This window comes from Aotus nancymaae, unplaced genomic scaffold (assembly GCF_030222135.1).
Source record: "Aotus nancymaae isolate 86718 unplaced genomic scaffold, 86718_ANA_hifiasm-v0.15.2.pri h1tg000004l, whole genome shotgun sequence".
Lineage (NCBI taxonomy): Eukaryota > Metazoa > Chordata > Mammalia > Primates > Aotidae > Aotus > Aotus nancymaae.
In genome coordinates, this window is record NW_026988415.1 from 28,161,709 (window position 1) to 28,182,274 (window position 20,566).

At 36.3% G+C, this 20,566-nt stretch overlaps 1 protein-coding gene and 1 non-coding gene across 4 annotated transcripts in view; one reads left to right on the forward strand and one right to left on the reverse strand.

Moving 5' to 3' along the window:
• CUL4B (cullin 4B) overlaps window positions 1-17,662 on the forward strand; it is a 34,607-nt gene extending 16,945 nt beyond the window's left edge. For 2 of the 3 annotated variants that reach the window (XM_012475544.2, XM_012475560.2), the window contains exons 8-21: window positions 222-311; window positions 612-694; window positions 1,360-1,427; window positions 2,818-2,936; window positions 4,019-4,211; window positions 5,194-5,298; window positions 5,795-5,905; window positions 6,361-6,452; window positions 7,514-7,621; window positions 8,615-8,728; window positions 9,648-9,753; window positions 11,651-11,823; window positions 14,042-14,194; window positions 17,110-17,662. In XM_012475544.2, the coding sequence (XP_012330967.1) occupies window positions 222-311; window positions 612-694; window positions 1,360-1,427; window positions 2,818-2,936; window positions 4,019-4,211; window positions 5,194-5,298; window positions 5,795-5,905; window positions 6,361-6,452; window positions 7,514-7,621; window positions 8,615-8,728; window positions 9,648-9,753; window positions 11,651-11,823; window positions 14,042-14,194; window positions 17,110-17,205 (1,611 nt within the window). In that variant the 3' untranslated portion in view covers window positions 17,206-17,662. The remainder of the gene's footprint in view (window positions 1-221; window positions 312-611; window positions 695-1,359; window positions 1,428-2,817; window positions 2,937-4,018; window positions 4,212-5,193; window positions 5,299-5,794; window positions 5,906-6,360; window positions 6,453-7,513; window positions 7,622-8,614; window positions 8,729-9,647; window positions 9,754-11,650; window positions 11,824-14,041; window positions 14,195-17,109) is intronic. The other variant, XM_012475551.2, reaches the window with a different exon arrangement.
• LOC135269391 (small nucleolar RNA U13) lies at window positions 6-109 on the reverse strand. Its single transcript, XR_010337682.1, has one exon. It is a non-coding gene; the product is annotated as a small nucleolar RNA U13 (small nucleolar RNA).
• Window positions 17,663-20,566: the final 2,904 nt, after the last annotated feature.

The following is a 20,566-nucleotide window of genomic DNA, read 5'->3' on the forward strand; positions in this document are numbered from 1 at the left end:
CCCCACATCAGACAGGTAACGTGCTGATGTCATAACAAGGTTTGAAGGAAGCACATCTCATACATGAGCATAAAACCCCAATCAGCATGCTTCTAAACTACAAAAGGATCCTAGTTTGATGTTTAAAAACCAAATCCATAATGCTGTTTACGTAGACATAGAGGACATTTAGTAAATATTTACTAAGTAAATCATATCTTTCATTTTGTTCTCCCTCCCAGATTTATCAAGATTCTTTTGAACAAAGATTTTTGGAAGAAACTAACCGGCTCTATGCAGCTGAAGGCCAAAAATTAATGCAAGAAAGAGAGGTATTTAAAAATCATGACTAATAAATTCACTGTCTCTCACAATAGACCTTACTTTGTAGAATATAAACTTCCCTTTGCATTTATCTTCCCACCATTGTGATGCTCTTCTCTCACTTAGGTGCTCCTTTCTTTTCTCTCTTCTTAAAGGCCAGAATTCTGGATCATAAACTCTACCTATAATTTTACATATGATTCTACCCTGTCACATTTGACAGGGCTGCTCCCAGGATCTTTTGGACTTGACATTGTCTGAGTGATTTATGGGGAGGAAAACAATAATATAAAAAACTATCTTTGTAGGTTCCTGAATATCTTCATCATGTTAACAAACGTCTAGAAGAAGAAGCAGACAGACTTATTACTTACTTAGATCAGACCACCCAGTAAGTATTACATGCTTAATGTAATTGTCTTAAACTGTCGTTAAATGACTTATAGGCATTTAACAATTAACTGAGGCATCCTAACAATTAACTGTTTTCAGTTGTGATTTGAAATGTTAACAGTTGTTTTCATAATGCAAGCTTCAAGTTATTCTTTCCCTAGTTAATTAGTTTTCATTAAGGATTCAATTATTAGGGTGTGTGTGTGTGTGTTTAGAATGTAATTTAGAAATAATACTAGAGATTGATGTGATCATTAAACTCTTCGGGCCAGTTAAAATTCAGTGGATTCCCCTATTTCTGTGCTTTCCTAAGTATTGTCAATCGAGGGGCCTCTGTAAATAGTATTTCTTTACCTTCCTGATAAAAGTAGCAAAACTTGGAAAAAGCCAACTACAGCAAGATCATGGAGATATTTATTTCATGATGTAAATCGAATTCTAAAATAGGCATTTTTAAAAATTTTTCCCATCAATTCCTTTGTATTTTCTTCTTTTAGGTATAAAGTATAGTAACTCTAAGCACCAATAAATGTATACATAGGATAGGAATCTTGAAATTAACACAAAATGAGCTCTTTGATTTTTTTTTTTCCTCAGGAGAGGCTTTACATTTTCTGGAAGTCAAATGTAAATAACACTAAACTTTTTTTTTTTTCCTCGCAGGAAGTCATTAATTGCTACTGTAGAAAAACAACTCCTAGGTGAACACTTAACAGCAATTCTTCAGAAAGGTAATTGGCAATTTGTAAATAAGAGATTGCTTTTTAAATGGTAGTGGCAAACTAGTAGGGAATTTTTAAAGATGTTGCCCTTTTAAAAGTTTTGATAGCATGTGGCTGCATTTCTCAGGATGGACATAATCCTTATTAATCACAGTAAACTTCCTGGAGGTGCCAGTTTTCTTACCTGAAAGATACAGGAACTAGAAGAAAGGGATCCACCAATACCAGTAAAGAAACAGTGGTTGATATTTGCCTGTAGTATCAGCTATTTGAGTGGCTGAGGCAGGAGGATTGCTTCAGCCCAGGAATTCAAGTTCAGCCTGGGCAACATAGTGAGACTCTCATCTCTTTAAACAAAAGAAAAGACAAAAAGTGGGAAATTCTTGACTTAATTTGTAAGCTTTCAGTAAGGAAAGGTATTCCATCTTATACTAAAGTGGTGAGCGTTTTCTGTTGTTGTTCATGGCATGTAAAACCAAGCACTTCTAATCCCACATGATCTTAGCGTATACCCTGCATTTTGCTTTGAGAATGCCACAAATAGGTAAAAGCCTTACCTTTCTCTCCAACAATATTTTCTTTTGTATAAAAATCTATGTATTTAGAAATTTAATGCAGTTATACTGTTATTTCATCCTGAAAATCAAATGTTTATTAGAGCCTCATTTATTTCATTTTATTTTATTTTTTCATTCAAAAAAAGATGGGGTTTCACCATGTTGGTCAGGCTGGTCTTGAACTCCCCGACTTCAGGTGATCCGCCCACCTTGACCTCCAAAGTGCTTGGACTACAGGTGTGAGCCACCATACCCGGCCTAGAGACTCATTTAAATTTGACCTATTTATGCATGGCTTTTGACATATCACAGACCGTTTCCAATATTCTGAAATGTAGCTATGTACATAATATGGCTAATGTATATATGAGGTATTTATAATGTATATTTATGTGAACCAGTTTTTATAAACTTTATGCCTCTTATCTATCATTCTAAATGGTACAAACCATTATGCAGTTAACCATTTTTATTTTTATTTTAAAATTTTTTTAACTTTTTAAATTAAAATGGGGGCGAGGTCTTACTATTTTGCCCAGGCTAGTCTCAACCTCCTGGGCTCAATTGATCCTCCTGCCTCGGCCTTTCAAAGTGCTGGGATTACAGGTGTGACCCACTGTGCCTGACCTATTTTTATTTTTATAGTGACTAAAGTTGCTATATTTTGTTTTCACCCAGAGAGATGGTTGGGTTTAAGTCAAAGGAAATCTTACATTACAACTCACATACAGACTAGGCGTAGTTCAAACCAGTATCACAATAATGATTACAACTCAGATTTTATTTAAATGTCTGATAATCTTATTCACTATATTTTAATGCCAAAATGTTTTAAAATACAGGTTTAAATAATCTCCTTGATGAAAACCGAATTCAAGATTTGTCCCTCCTGTATCAGCTCTTCAGTAGAGTTCGAGGTGGAGTTCAGGTTCTTTTGCAGCAGTGGATTGAATACATCAAGGTATTAACAATTTACCTGTGATTTTTCTCTCTTATGGCTTATCTATACATCAAGAATGCATATTGGCAAGCATTTCTTGTTTGATCCATTTTTTTTCTTTTCTTTTTTTTTTTTTTGAGACTGAGTTTCATTCTTGTCACCCAGGCTCAAGTGCAGTGGTGCAATCTTGGCTCACTGCAACCTCCGCCTCCCAGGTTCAAGCAATTCTCTTGCCTTGGCCTCCCAAGTAGCTGGAATTACAGGCATACACCACCATGCCTGGCTAGTTTTGTATTTTTAGTAGAGACAGGGTTTCACTGTGTTGCTCAGGCTGGTCTAGAACTCCTGACCTCAAGTGATCCACCCACCTCGGCCTCCCAAAGTGCTGGGATTACAGGCGTGAGCCACCGCACCTGGCCTTGATCCAATTTTTTTAAGGGAATTTTAAATTTGTTTTGAAAAGTAATGGGAATTTTGAGAATAGTTAACCTGAGAATGGTAGCTGTGTGGCATATTAGCTATAAAACCTGATTGATGTTTGGCATGATTACTATCTCTAGCACTTAAAGCAATGAGTGTAGAAAAAGAAAGAAGACTTTGAGCCCCAAATTTCTTTCCTTTTTTCAATCTTACACTAAAGCCAGATTGCCATTTTAAGGAAATTGAAAGCTGACTTCTTTAAAAATAAGGAAAAGATCCCAGAGGCTTTTAATAATACCCTGTTACAATATCATATGCACTGTGATCATTCCTTATTATTTTTGTGATTATAGATGAGTGGTTATCAGTCTGGATAGTTTAGCACTTTATATTTTTTTCCTCATTTCATAAGCAGCTTTATTTTGCCAGGTGCAGTGGTGCATGCCTGTAACCCCAGCTACTTGGGAGGCTGAGGCAGGAGGATCCTTTGAGCCCAGGAGTTTGAGTCTAGTCTGGGCAACATAGCAAGATTTCATCTTAAAAATAGCTTTATTTTACTTTTTTAAGATCTTTAAATATATGTGCCACTTAAAATATGATTTGGGGATTGTTTTCATTGTAGATAATTCATTTACAATTTCATTGTAGACAATTCAGTAAAAAGTGGGAATTTTTTGTTTTAGGCATTTGGCAGCACTATTGTAATTAATCCTGAAAAAGATAAAACCATGGTTCAAGAATTGCTGGATTTTAAAGATAAGGTTGACCATATAATTGATATCTGCTTTCTGAAGAATGAGAAATTTATCAATGCCATGAAAGAAGCATTCGAAACATTTATTAACAAAAGACCAAATAAACCAGCTGAACTTATAGGTATGTTTTCCAGTCCTTTTTCCAGTTGTTTAATGATGTTCTTTGAGTCATAAAATCTTAATCAGTCTGAAATTTTTACAAGGTTGTAGTATTACTAATTCCTCATTTGTTTGAGGTTGCTTAGCCGGTATATTAAGTTTGAAAAGTGTTTCTAAAAACCTAGATGTAAATACTGAATGAAAGTCTACATGTCAAACATAATGTGCTTCTTTGTAAGACAGTATGTTGGGCCCTGTTTACCTTTATTGATAATAAGCTTATCTGTTTTCCAAGCCTAAAGTGATTTAGAAATGCGGCAGGGTATTATTTCAAACTGTAAGAAAGGGCAGCATGAAATTACAGTTGTCAGTGAAAAAGGAAAAAGTCCAGGGCAAAAATAAACCTAATAATCTGGGTCCATTTAATGTAAGGATGTGGTATATACTACAGTGCTTCTCAAGTTTTTCCACCCAAGTACCCTTAGTGTCAGAGGAGGAGGTAACCTGAGAAGGTCTAGGGTCCTCTGCCAAAAGGATGAAATTTTGTTGCAGCCTATCTATTATTTATCCTTAAACATGTAGCAAATTTTACCTTCTACTCTGTGATGTGTCTAGTTTATTTTAATAGAAAAGTAATGTTTAAGATTGCTTATTATCCCTGTAAAATAGGCACTCCAGAAGATGTCCCATGTCTTTCAGTGGCTTTGATTATGCCTTCATAGGGCTACATGAGGCCTCCCCCACAGGATATCCATAAACATCAGAATAGTGGAAAGTACATTTGATCTGGAGTCAGCACACTTGGGTTTGCGTTCAGGCCCTGATATTAGCTGTATGGCATTGAACAAGTCATTTGATCTCCCTGACTTTGGAGACTTTAAAAAGTGCATATAAATTTCTGAAGTATTGAAAAACTCAGTGTATCATGCTCTTCTTTGGGTATAGTGCCCAGTATTTCATGTATTCCCCTGGTTATTAAACAACAACCTTCTTCCCCATTTTAGCTAAGTATGTAGATTCAAAGCTTCGTGCAGGCAACAAAGAAGCTACAGATGAAGAACTTGAGAAAATGTTGGATAAAATTATGATCATATTTAGATTTATCTATGGTAAGTATTTACTAATGTTTTAATATTTTTCTTTTAAAATAGCACTCAGCAGAGAAGCTAGTAAGTATATTCAACCTGGAGGGAATATTTATTTGGGAATTACAGATTTAGAATTGTTTTTAATTCATTGGGGGAATACTTGAGGAATGTTACCTAATCGTCCTATGCTTTGACTCTTCTAGTATGAAGTGCCTTAGTTTTTGCCACTTGGTTTAATCTCTCCAATATTTGCACCAAAACTACCAGTCCACAAAAGCTTTTCTGAAGAAAAGTTAATGCAATAAAGACAGTTAAATGCAAAAATGTTTTACAATAAAAACTTCAAAATGTCTGGCACAAAAATGAATCTCTACTGTCGCTTGCATTTAACAAACTTAGATAAAATGTGTAAAGTAAAATAACTTGGAATAATGGTGTGATTTATTAAAGCACTTTGAAGCAGTTTTGTCAGAACTTTTTATTGGAATATTATAAATTTTGTATGTTTTTTACATAGGCAAGGATGTTTTTGAGGCCTTCTATAAGAAAGATTTAGCCAAGCGCCTGTTGGTTGGGAAGAGTGCATCTGTAGATGCTGAAAAATCAATGCTGTCCAAACTTAAACATGGTAGGTTTCTCATTCTTCCCATTCCTTTTCTTTGATTTTTGAAGGAGAATGTTATCTTTTTACTCTTTCAATCAGTTTCCTCTTTGTCAATCATGTCTATGTATATATGGTGAAAACATAAATTGAGCAAGCCCCTGAGGTTTCCAACTTACTGTACATATATCCAGAGCTGTTGTGTTTTTGAAGATAAAACCTTGTTCTTGGTTTTATTATTTGTATAAAAATGTCCCATTTATTTTATACCTAAATAGTAGATAAGGTTACTACAGGATTAAAGAGTTTGACTCTGAATTAATGGGGCATACACTTTGGGGTAAGGATTTCTTTTTATTCTTATGAATAGTTACAGATCATACTTCATACTAAAATAAGTTTTGTATTTCACGTTTCCCATTTTAAACATCTTTTATTTTTACCATTTTAAAATATTATACATGTACAAACACCTTTAATAGAATGCGGAGCTGCTTTCACCAGCAAACTTGAAGGAATGTTTAAAGACATGGAACTTTCTAAAGACATCATGATTCAGTTCAAACAGGTAAAAGTGAGTTAAACTCTTACTTAATTCCTCAAACTTAGTTATATTTAGTTATCTGCTCGCTGTGATTTCTACAGAAGAGGATAAATAGAAACATGTATGTTGTAATTACTTCATGTCAACTAAGGTGACATTCCCAGTAGAAAAACATCATAGATGAAATATAAGTATATTTGACCTACTTTAGGAGTTATTTTTAACAAACACCCAGAATAACACAAAAATAAAAATAAAATGAGTTGAACTGAGGTCAGTACAAGAAGAGCTATAGGTAGATAGTGGGAACAGGGCTTTTCCTTACCATTTGGTGATTTGCATGTTCAGAGCTTGAAATGGGGAGAAGAGAAGTGATAATGTAGCTGTATAAAGTCTTTGGGGACATTGGGAATAGAAAGCTAGATCCACAGTTTCGAAGATGTAGGTAGGTGATAATGATGGCAAATTAAATTTTCCTCTTTTGGGGTTTTAATAGTGATTTCTGTACCCCACAATGTTGCTAAGTTGGGAAGTAGAAGTGAAAGAATTAAGAAAAAAATCAGGGCCAGTAAGATTATAGATCCTATAGTAGCTACAGAATAGGGCTTATCTGCTTTGCCCTTTTCCCCTCTTCTTCCTTCCCTACTCCAGGTCTCTCCCTGCAGACAGGCAGTGGAGCAAGTGAAAAACTGGAGACTTGGGCTGGCTGGTGGGGTGAGGAACGGGGGTTGCTGCAAGATGTTTAAGCCACATAGGGGTATTTAAAGGTGGGGACTGCAGGTGTTATTGGGGAAAATAATGGAGAATAGATCCTATAACAGCCCAGCTATATGTGAAATATTATTTAAATTGATAATGCCTATAATGAGGTCATGTGATCCTTGTATGTCTTTGTATCAATGTTAACCTCTATACTTGCCTAGTGCATTTTGTGTAGGCTTCATTTAAAGTCCTCTTAATAGTTGCCTTTTATTTTAAGGATGGCCAGTATTTGCATGTAATTTCATAACAGGGAACTTCTTAACTAGGTTATTATGATAGGAAATTTACACAGTTTTAAGATCTTAGTGTGTGTGTTGATCTTCTTTTAGTATATGCAGAATCAGAATGTTCCAGGAAATATTGAGTTAACTGTGAATATCCTGACAATGGGCTATTGGCCAACATATGTGCCTATGGAAGTTCATTTACCACCAGAGGTAAGAGTTACTGTTCAGAACCTGAGTTATAGGCATAGAAGTCATAGCACTTCCATTTTGCTTGTCATTTAAAAGTAGATATTTAGAAAAAATTAGAGACCCAGGGTCTCGTTGTATTGCACAGGCTGGTCTTGAACTCCTAGGCTCAAGTTTTTATCTCCCCTGCCTAGGCCTTTTAAAGTGCTGGGATTACAGGTGTGAGCCACCAGGCCTGGCATAGATACTTTTAAAAGTGTATGTCAGTAAACACATCAACACCAAATACCAACTGCTTTAATATTTTACTTTTGTATTTCTAAGTCCAGTTAAGCACATAGCTGATAATGCCAAATTTCTGGGTGCAGGGTCAGTTTCCCTGGCTCTTCTTCCATCTTTCCAGATTATATCCCTCATTCTACCTAGCTATTAAGAATTCTTGTGCATATTTCACCCATAGGTGGGATTGCTGAATGATGGGTGCTTGATTAAATCTGTCCTGACTCCTAGGAAACTGTCTAGCCCAGGACTGAAGCCCATAAAAGGGATTAAGGCTAGACAGATAGATATTGAGAATCCTCCATGGAGATGATTATGAAAGCCAGGGAGTAGATCTCTCTCAAAGAGGAAGAAAAAATGGCAGAGGCACAATTTTTAAAAAGGCTCACATTTGGCAGATGGTAGAAAGAGGAACCTGTGAAGGAAACCAGTGCAGAAGCAACAGTAAGATAAAGGAACCACCATAGTGCAGAGGCACAAAATCTGCTGCAGGTGAATGTTTCAAAAAGGGATGATTAAACAGTACAGAGAGAGCAAGGGGTTTTATAAATCCTAATAAATCCCATTTGATTTGGCGGTTGGGAGATCATTATTTTTCATTAAAGTAATTGGTGGACCTACTGGATATAGTCTTAAAATTTTCCAGAAATTATGTCACATGATGTAAGTATAAAAAGTGGTAAATGTGGTATTGGATACAGAGCTTAAATAAAGCCTTATTTTATTTACTTTATTTAGATGGTAAAACTTCAGGAGATTTTCAAGACATTTTACCTAGGCAAACATAGTGGCAGGAAACTTCAGTGGCAGTCAACCCTAGGACACTGTGTGCTAAAAGCAGAATTTAAAGAGGTAAGTAGATATTCCCAAAACTTTCAGTTTTTATCTTTATCTTTAATATTTAGGTCATCCTTCTTACCTGAAGGTTTAAGCTATTGTTTTATAAATGTATCCTAGATATCTGTATGACAACAGTGATACCTTGTCACAGCTTTTATATATTTTTAAGTAATTTTAGGTGTGTGGTATTTCCACAGTTGATTTGGCCCTTCTGCAAAACAAAATGCATTGAACTTCCCCCTACTCTTTCCTCACCTGTGGATGAAAACTTCACACTGCCACTTCCTATTTTGATTTATTTGTTTATTTTTAGAGACAGGGTCCTACTCTGTCACCCAGGCAGAAGTATGGTGGCACAATCATAGTTCACTGTAACCTCAAACTCGTGGGCTCCAGCTATCCTCCTACCTCAACTTCCTAAAGTGCTGGGAGTACAGGGATGAGTGACTACACCCAGCCTAACACTGCCACTCCTTGACAGAAATCTTGTTGCTGGGAGCTGCGAATAGAGTGGGAGTTAAGGGGAACAATACGCATATCTAATCTCAAAAAACTTCAGCTTTTCATGACTAATCTGAGTCAAACAAATCAAAACTACATTTGAAATAGTGATTTCTTACTGCTTATGATGAATATCTAGAATGACACATAAGGCTGATTAATTTTTATTACTTTATTCTATTTTAATTATAAGGTTTTAAAAAGACCTGTTAAAAAGTCAGCTGATCCTTCCCCCTATTTTAGGTAGGGTCACACCTAGAACCCCACACTGAAATACTGTTATTACCACTTCAACTGCCTTTGTTGGATAAGGCTAATCATGTTTCTGAATCCACTAATTGAAAAATGCTTTTCCTATAAGAGATGATTTGATTAATTTTTCATGTGTTTTTAAAAAAGTGGTGGCTAAATACCTTTATTTCTCCAACAGGGTAAAAAAGAACTCCAGGTCTCTCTTTTTCAAACACTGGTGCTGCTAATGTTTAATGAGGGAGAGGAGTTCAGTTTAGAAGAGATCAAGCAGGCAACTGGAATAGGTTTGTGTTGAATCAGTTGATTAGCAAACGTTTAAGTGTTCACTATGTGCACACCACTATGTTAAGAGGTCTGGGAGATACATTTATAGGAGTAATCCCTTGCAACAGAACTCTTTTGAGGGCTTTTTTTTTTTTTTTTTGAGATAGGGTCTCACTCTATCACCCAGGTTGGAGTCCAGTGGTACAATCATGGCTCAGGCTCAAGTGATTCTCCTGCCTTAGCCTCCCAAGCAGCTGGGACTACAAGTGCGTGCCGCCATGCCTGGCTAATTTTTAAAACTGTTTTGTAGAGACAGGGTCTCACTATATTGCTCAGCCTGGTTCTTGAGCTTCTGGGCTCAAAGGATCTTCCTGCATCAGCTTCCCTAAGTACTGCAATTACAGGCATGAGCCCCTGCACCCAACCAGAACTCCCCTGCCTCCCAGATGGAATCTTGCTTTGTCACCCAGACTGGAGTGCAGGGGCGTCATCTTGACTCACTGCAACCTCCACCTCCCGAGTTCAAGCAATTCTTCTGCCTCAGCCTCCCAAGTAGCTGGGATTACAGGTCCTTACCACCATGCCTGGCTAATTTTTTTTATATATTTAGTAGGGATGGGGTTTTGCCATGTTCACCAGGCTGGTCTTGAACTCCTGACCTCAGGTAATCCACCCACCTCGGCCTCCCAAAGTGCTGGAATTATAGGTATGAGCCACCATGCCTGGCCCAGAACTCTTAATATAACCATAGGGAAAGGGGGAAATGACACTTGAAATATGTCAAAACCAGTAAGTACTGGCTTGTAATGCTGACTACAAGTGTGTTAGGAGTTCGAGAAAGCAAGAGATCTCTGTGGACTGGCACAATTGGGAAAGCTGTCATGAAGAAAGTGGATTTGAGCTGGGCCTTCAAGTTTTGGTCAGGGAGGAGGCATATACAGCAAGGGGAAATATTTTGAGACAAGGTTTGGAGGTAGGAATGGGTACAGTATAGGCCCATGATGAGCTTAATTGTAGCATAGAATCATAAGAATCATGAAGAGTTTAATTGTAACATAAAGTAGTGAGTTATAAAATTAGGTAAGATGAGTAGGTACTGATTGTGGAGAACCTGATAAATCTAGCAGATGAAACTTACATTGTAGTGTCTCAACTGTGTGGCATGGTGGAAGTAATTATTTGGACAACTTACTGAAATCAATGTACAGGACAACTGGAAAAATGAAGGGATTCCAGTTTAGATGCTATTGGGATAATTGAGGCATAAAGTGGAAAGAACTTAGACTAGAATGAGGCCATGAGAATGGAGAAAACATGTCTCTGTGGAAGCAGTGGCTAGCTATTATGTTGAGGATGAAGGAGAAGGAAAAGTTAAAAGATGATTTCAGGGTTTCCCAACTGAGAAGGTTAGTAGTATCACCACTGACAATTGGAAAGAGGACACAGTTTTATGGAGAAGATGATGAATCGAAATTTGGATGTAACTACAGTTGGTAGTAAAACAGAGAGGTGGAATTGCCCCTTAAGCGTGTGGGCAATTTAAGAGAGAAGTGAAATGTCATTTTGGAAGATTTGGTAGTTGCCCACATGGTATGATAATCGACACCTTTAGAAGAGGACTAGGGGCCGGGCGTGGTGGCTCACGCCTGTAATCCCAGCACTTTGGGAGGCCAAGGTAGGTGGATCACTTGAGCTCAGGAGTTCAAGACCAGCCAGGGCAACATGGCGAAACTCCATCTCCTAAAAAAAAGAAGAGGACTAGGAAAAAATTGGATAGAACAAAGAAAAGTTGATGACGACCTTGGGGAAAAAAATGAAACAGTTTTAATAGGGGGATGGAGTGGAAGCTCGATTGAGATAGAATGTACTGGTTGTTCATGCTAGTAGCAAATAACTATACCTCTGTTTCTTCTTCAGAGGATGGAGAGTTAAGGAGAACACTGCAGTCTTTAGCCTGTGGCAAAGCTAGAGTTCTGGCGAAAAATCCAAAGGGCAAAGATATCGAAGATGGTGACAAGTTCATTTGTAATGATGATTTCAAACACAAACTTTTCAGGATAAAGATTAATCAAATCCAGATGAAAGAAACGGTATTTCTTTCACTTTCTCCTAGTCCTACCACACTGGAATTATACATGTTAATCAAAATATATAAAGATTTTATACCTGTAATACTACCAATACCATTAACAATTTCTGTGCCTATGTTGAGCTAAATCTATTTCTGCATTTGATTTTGGGTTTTTGGGGGAGTGGTGGTACAGGATTGGGTTGATATTCAACATGGTTTTATATCCTAACTTGTTTATTTAATATTCAATCTTTAGAATTTTTCCATGACATTAAATAGCTTCAAAAAATGGCAAATGGCTGTGTAATATTTTTACATGGCTCTTATAATTTATTCAACCACTGTTCATTTTGGGGCAATTAAATTTACAACTTTTTAGTATTATAAATAAAATTGCAAGAAACCTGTTCGAACCTAAATCTTAATCTCTTTGATGTGTGATAAATTTGAGGAAGTAGATTTTTTGGGTTAAGGGTGTAAACATTTTAGGAGTCTTAGTATATAATGTCATATTGTGTTCCAGAATGGCTGGACCAGTTTATACTCTGTCCAGCAGCATATGAGAACCTGTCTTACTGTATCCACCAGCACTAAAGATTATATTTTCTTTTTCCAACTTGCTTGGTGAAAAATCTGAATGATTTATTCACTATTTCTTTGATTAACAATGAAGGTGGGCCAGGCGCGGTGGTTCACACCTGTAATCCCAGCACCTTGGGAAGCCGAGGCAGTTGGTTCACCTGAGGTCAGGAGTTTGAGACCAGCCTGCCCAACATGGCAAAACCCCGTCTCTACTAAAAATATGAAAATTAGTTGGGCATGGTTGTGCGTGCCTGTAATCCCAGCTACTGGGGAGGCTGAGGCATGAGAATCACTTGAACCTGGGATATGGAGGTTGCAGTGAGCTGAGATCACGCCACTGCACTGCAGCCTGGGCGACAGAGTGAGACTCTGTCTAAATAAAATAAATAAATAAATAAATAAACCGTGAAGGTGAATATTTTGTTTGTTTTTGCCATTTGAAGTTGTAAGATACTTCTATTAATGAAACTAGCTATAGCATTCTGAAACTGATGGTTTCAGTTCCAGTAAGGTTTAATGCAATATTTGAAAAAGAGTTTTGTTTTGTTTTGTTTTGTTTTGTTTTGTTTTGTTTTGTTTTGTTTTGTTTTTGAGATGGAGTGTCACTCTGTCACCCAGGCTGGAGTGCAGTGGCATGATCTCGGCTCAGTGCAGCCTCTGCCTCTGCCTCCCAGGTTCAAGCGATTCTCCTGCAGCCTCCCGAGTAGCCGGGACTACAGGCACGCGCCACCATTCCTGGCTAATTTTTGTATTTTTAGTAGAGATGAGGTTTCACCATATTGGCCAGGCTGGTCTCTAACTCCTGACCTCATGATCCACCCGCCTCGGCCTCCCAAAGTGCGGAGATTACAGGTGTGAGCCATCGTGCCTGGCCAAAAAAAAAGTTTTGATGTAGGACAGCAACAAGTATCTTTAGACAAGTTCCTGTCTTTTTCACATACACATCAAAGACAGGATATTTCCTTAAAGGATTACCATGTCCTTTTAGAACATTTATGCTGTACCAGGAAGAAACTGTTGCAAAAAGCCCAAACAGGTTTTTTGGTTTAATTGCTAAAGATGAACATTTTTATTTTAGCATCAAGATTGGTAAACCAACTCCTAAATGCCTACATTTCTGTAAGTCTTGAAGGATTGTAAGCACGAATGGCATGCATGTCTGATTTATATATTACAAAATAAAAATTAATTTTCAAAGAGTTTGACTCTTAGCTAGTTTGCTTAGCCAGTTAGTACCATGCCTTGAGTCAGAGGTCAGAGTTAGTCACTTTATAAACAAGCTACTGTCCTAGAGAAATCTGGTTAACAGCCCATTGAAACTGATACACACTTTTAGAAGATTCAAAGACAGAGTAAAAAAAGAAAATGGTAAATTCTGCATCAGCTATCTCTACTTCTAGAAAAGCAATTCAAAGACGATGTTTATCTATTAACTAGTATTGGCATTACTTCATTGTTATAGGGCAATATAATCAGAACAGAAAAAAGTTATGTTTGTAGGTTTTTTTCCTCTGTCAGTGTCTATGTTTATAAGACCCCATTTAGATAACTCAGTACCTTTAAAGCAATAGCAATGTCATGTCTCTAAAATGCATAATTTATGTAGTCACATTTTGCTTCTGGTATAATTCTTAGGTTTAAAACTTTTTTGTTAGGTTGAAGAACAAGCAAGTACTACAGAAAGAGTATTTCAAGACAGACAGTATCAAATTGATGCTGCAATTGTTCGAATTATGAAGATGAGAAAGACACTTAGCCACAATCTCCTTGTTTCAGAAGTGTACAACCAGTTGAAATTTCCAGTTAAGGTAGGTACTTCCATGTTTTCCTACTGAACACATTATAAATAAAAGTACATTAGATTTTCAGATACAAATGTTACAAACAGAGATTAAAGCATCATGACCATTTAGAGAGAGAGAAGTTTTAATTTCCCATGTTGATGCATATGATTTCCAAAAAAAATTTTCTTAGCATATGTGGGCAGCAGTGATAAAAGGGGAAAATAACTTATAAACGCTTGGATACCTGAAAGTCTAGCTGCTAAATGAGTCTTTGAAATTTACAAGTTTCTTCACTGTATTTCTTTTGAACTTCTTGGTTTATTTACTTCTTTTCCTTTTGAAATACCATCATATTCACAGATTTGGTTATTGTAGATTTAGTTAAATCTTCTCTTTAGATAGCTTACATAAGAAATCATCTATTAAAAACGATACAGATAACTAGTCATCATTAAGCATCTTTTTGAAAAGTGTAGTAGTAGTTCTAGTAAAGTGAAATTCATTATTAAATGAAAATGTTCCAATATGAATGCCCAATAATAAAGTCAGTTAATGTGATGTTGTACTGGCCTATTTTCCAAGTTTTAGGAGGTAGCTAACCAAACCCTTGGGTGATAAACATTGGTAGAGTTTGGATAGATCTGCTAGCTGTTAGGGTTCTTATGAGCGTTGGACTTCCATCAATCTCTTAACCTCGCTGATCTCATTTCCTCTTTTGTAAAATGGAGATAATAGTAGTACTTACCTTGTAGGGTTATTGTGAGGTTTAAATGAGATCATGAATGTAAAAATCTTAGCACTGGACCTGGTACATAATAAGCACTCAGTAGCTCTTAGTTCTAATAAGGTAAGCATTTTATTTTCTCCAAACATAATATTGCGTCCTCATTACCACACTTTCACCCTCATGCTCTGCCTAACAATCATTTCACCTCAAGCCAGAGAGATCATTGATGCTAGGGAAATTAGGGGATCACTGTAGTTAATATTGTGCTGATATTCTAGGTCTTTCACCATCAAGAGAAAGTAATTTGATTTCCAAACCTTGGGATTACTGGATAAAATTTTCGCTGCTGCATCAGACTGCCTTCCCTCTTTTCCCTTCTTGAACAAGTGGTCATTTTACTTATCCTGAAAAACCTTCTATTAGCCAACAAGATTATATTATATTTACAGGCTAGATACATAAGACATATAGTGGTTGTCATCCAAGAGCTTAGAATGGAATCATGAAGATAAAGGTACAAGCTTTCTTGATTACTTTTAAATCTCAAGATACAGAAATCCAAGTCACTTAGATGCATTAAACCAGAAATATGAAGACTATGAGATGCTTCATTTATCAAGCCATTTCATGTAGTATTCTTTTTTTTTTTTTTTTTTTTTTTTTTGAGACAGAGTCTCACTCTGTCACCCAGGCTAGAGTTCAGTGGCGCCATCTCGGCTCACTGCAACCTCCGCCTCCCGGGTTCAAGCAATTCTTCTGCCTCAGCCTCCTGAGTAGCTGGGATTACAGGTGTGCGCCACCAGGCCTGGCTAATTTTTGTATCTTTACTAGAGACAGGGTTTCACCATATTGACTAGGCTGGTCTCAAACTCCTGACCTCATCATCCACCTGCCTTGGCCTCCCAGAGTGCTGCGATTACAGAGAGCCACTGTGCTCAGCCAGTATTCTTTTGAATAGTGATTTTGGTTTTTGTTGTTGTTGTTGTTTTGAGATGGAATCTTGCTCTGTTGCCTAGGCTGGATTGCAGTGGCGCAATCTTGGTTCACTACAACCTCCACCTCCCAGGTTCAAGCAATTCTCCTGCCTCAGCCTCCCTAGTAGCTGAGACTACAAGTGTGCACCACTGCACTTGGCTAATTTTTGTATTTTTAATAGAGGTGGGGTTTCACCATGGTAGCCAGGCTGGTCTCAAACTCTTACCCTCAGGTGATTCACCCATCTTAGCCTCCCAAAGTGCTGGGATTACAGGCATGAACCACTGCACCCGGTCTGAATAGTGATTTCATCAATATATTTTAAATCTTAATTTATAAAAATGAAACCAACTAACTCTTGCCCAAAGTAAAGGTGTCCTTCACAAACTATCTTGACAAAACTAGTATTCTGTGTCCTTAAACTACCATATAGTCCTCATGTGAAGTTACAATAAATGTAGTCTTTTGTATTTAATCAGGCAAAGGGCAGCTGCTTCTGGGAAGACCTCTTTAAAATAGAAAAGCATAGAAAGTATTGCGTAACAAGATGACAAAGGTATGACGGTTTAATGTGTGTATAGTATATAGTACAGGTTGAACACCCTTAATGTGAAAATCCAAAATCTGAAATGCCCTAAAATTGGAAACTTTTTGAGTGCCAACACAATGCCACAAGTGGAAAATTCCACACTTTACCTCATTTGACAGGTTGCAGTCAAAATTTTGTTTCATGTATAAAAGATACAAAGTTATCTTCAGGCTATTTAAGGTATGTGTGGAACATAAATGAATTTTGTATTTAGACTTGGGTCCCATCTCCAAGGTATCTCACTATATATATGCAAGTATTCCAAAATGAAAAAATCAGGACCAGGCATGGTAGCTCACACCTGTAATCCTAGTACTTTGTAAGGCTGAGGCTAGGGGGATCACTCAAGACCAAGAGTTCAAGGTCAGCCTTGGCAACATAGCAAGACCCTGTCTATTAAAAAAAATAAAACTACAAAAAAAATAAAAAATCAAAAATACTTCAGGTGTTAAAGAATCTTCAGTGCATATGAAATTTATTAACTTGGTTTACTTTCATGATACTTTTCCCAAAAAAAGGGATTTAAATAAATTTTTTAAAAAGAGATTAAGTTCATGAGCCAAAACTGTTGTCTTTTTAATGGGGTAACTAAATGGGCTTGAGCCAATGATAATGAACTTTACATTCAAAGTTTGCCTTCTCTTACAGCCTGCTGATCTTAAGAAGAGAATAGAATCCTTAATAGATCGGGACTACATGGAAAGAGATAAAGAAAATCCAAACCAGTACAACTATATTGCATAAAATGTTGGCCTTGCATTTGGTGTCATATGCAGTAGCCAGTGGATAAACTAACCTGTTGATTCAATATTATTTGACTCCTTTTTTACTACCGATGACCAAATGAAGCAGTGTAATTAATGGAAATAGTTGAGTGGACTTTTTCTCAGTGGTTAACATGCCCGTTTTAAAGAGTAATACTTACCTTTAAGAAGAATGTTGTTGAACTCTTTGCATGTTATTTAGTATGATGTGCAGAAAACACTTAAGAACGTACCTGGTCTTCACGAATTCCTCTTTGGAACTGGGAAAGAGATCCCTGTGGCTATTAAAAAGGGGGGAGGGTTCTTATACACCATTAAATATGAAGCAAAAGGTTTATTTGCTTAAAATGTCATTTAAAGACACTTAAACTGCATGCAAACTTTATTTACTGTACAGAGTTCTGGATGTATTTATCAAATAGAAAAACCACCCTTGACTTGGTTGTTCACCCATTTTGTGGTTTCCCTTGAAAAGAGAAATGAATTGTCATAGCTATTGATATTTTACTAGGTAATGTTCTGTCACACTGAAAGGGATGTTTTTTAAAAAGAAAAATTATTTGGAAACAAGTTTTCAAGTAGGGGGACAGTTGCTTATGTAATATCTTGTATATTCACATCCTAAAAATTTCCATTTATGAGTATGGGATGTGTATATATGGCTTAGCCCCGAGTTTACTGTGCTGATTAACACATACCTATAAAAATAGCTAAAATAGAAAATTAATGATCAGTTGTACTAGAGGAACATCATAGAAGAGAAAAAATCCAACTCTTTCTTTATATTAAAAATGAATACAATAAGAAAATTGCAAAAGAGACCAAAATGAACGTGTTTTGTAAATTGTTACAGGAGCAAAAACTTGTCAACTAGTTTTCAACGTATTTTAGACTTTAAATGTTGTTAGGACAGTTTTGTCTTCAACTTGGACCAACTGTAGATTGTTACAGGCTTCCTAGGATTTAGCATTCTATTTCTTCTACCAAAGTTTTTTTGGAAACATCCCAACTCTTCTCTTTGTTTGATAAATAAGCCTTTCCTGTCATCCTCATTTTAACTTCCTAAAACCCTAGATATAAAGGTCCTCCCTCATTTTTCCCACACAGCCTCTGTTGGGGAATTTGACATTCTGTGTCATGCTGGTCTTCCTTTCAGAATTGCTTGAAGTTGAGTTCTCTTAGCCATTGGACACCTGCTTTTCAGGAAAATGTCCCCAGATTGTTTAGATATACAAAATGGCAAAAGTACTGTTTTTCAAATTGATAATTTGAGCAAAAGGCTTCCCTTTACCATCAGTGTTTTGTTGTTTTTGTTTTGCTTCCTTCTATTTCCTTGAAGCATTGAGGGGAGGAGAAGCAGAAAATTTTGTTTTCGTTTTTTGAAAATCAAAACTACTTAATGCTTTTTGCCACAGCATATTACCTTGCCTGTTGGAGCCGTTAGGAAGATTACCTATGTCCTAATGTTCAACCTGAGGAGATTTTTGAATCTTACGTCTACTGTTGATTGTTTTCTTGAGTTCTCGAAGACCTGTGGCCAAGTATTTTTAAAAGTTGCCTGTTTCTTTCTAATTGCATCAACTTGCACACTGGTATTTAACTATATGTGGTATTCAGAACTTACAATTCTTATTGAGCAGCCATTGCCTATATTTTCTCAGCTCCTCCCTGATTTCTTTATATGAGCTCAGCTGACAAGCAAATGCAGCTATTTTGTTTGCCCTCTCTTCATACCGGACCATCAACAACAGTGTTCTAACATCCCTGATGGTCTCTGAGGTGTAGACTATTACACAAGATTCAAGTTATTCTTAAGCAACTTTTAGATAGAGTTGGTCCTGTTAAAAGGAAACTCTTGATGTCATCTTTGTTATCTTGAAAGCAGGTCTCCTCCCTGAAGCTTTTAAGTTTTTGAAAACTTGATGCTGTTTTAGCTGAAAAATTAGCAAGACTGTTAAAAAAAGTTGATGGGAGCTGTTTAAGAAACTGAAAAGTAATAGCAAACTACATTGGATAATTGTGATTTTCAGTTGTTGTTCTGTATCAGTTGAATTTTTGTGCTCTTTTCCCTGTGTACGTGGTGGTTCTATTTTTCTCCAATAAAACTTTTATTTAAAAAAAGTTTCTAGAGAAGATCTTTAAAATTCAAGTATTGTAAGAAAGTTATAAAACCACAGGACTTAAAATCTTCCTAACAACTTCTAATGAACTCACATTTGTCAATTTTGTTATTTTTAAACTTTTTAAAATTTTGTGATTGTTTTGTGGTAATACTATAAGAGTATGGGGGAGGGTATGGTTAACAAGATGAGGAAAATTCCCAGGAATCCTCAAGGTAAATAATTATTCATGAACATCATTGTAGAAAATGCAAATACAGGTATAAACATGGCTTCATTCAAATCCTCAATGTCAAATTGTTTCATAAAGTCAGTATGAAATGAGTCTAGATTTGAGTTCAGGGGAGAAGAAAAGATTACTCTTATTTTAGTTATGGCATTTTATCTTCCTTTTCTGTTAATACTTTTTTGAGTTCTGGGCCAAATACTCATAAGTAAGATGTTCCTCAGAGTTTTTGAATCCAGTTCCTGAGTCTGCTTGAAAGTCTTAATATGATGTTTAGCCACACTCTTGATATTTTTGCTGCGTACATGAGTGTACAGTTCAGAAAAACAGCTTATTTAGGCATCTGTATCTAAAGATTTGAGAAGTTTGTTTTTTAATGTTGATATTCATAAATCTTTTAAAATTAGCTGGCTTTTGTTTTCATGACCACTCTGTTTAATGCTGTGAATGGCAGGAGTGTTGTAAGCATGTTCTGTTCTCTTATTTACATAAAATTGCTGAAACAAATTGTTCATTAAAAAGAAAAGAGCAGTACTAATGAAAATTTGCATACTTACGCTTTGTAAAATGATATCTTGCTAATGCTTCATTAATGAATATTTTTCAGTATCCTACAAAAAAAACTTGTTTTACATTTGAATAGTGAAGTTTGTTCACCTGTAAACACTTGGTCAAATCAAACACTTTGCTCAATTATTTTCCTTTTTCCCCTTTCCTCCTTTATAAAAAAGGATATTTCTTCTTTTGAATGGACACATAGTGTACCTTTATGTTTAACAATCGTTAGAAGTTATCTCTAGCATAGTGGAAAAAACCGTAACCTTTCTTTTGTAAAACCCTTTCTATTTGATGTAGAATGTAAGAATGTGTTGCATTGGCACATTAGAACTTATTAGTTTTGTCAGCTATAACAACACAGATCCTCATTTATTCTCAAATTTCAAAACTTTAAGTTTTTTATTGTGGTAAAGTACACGTAAAATTTACCATTCTAA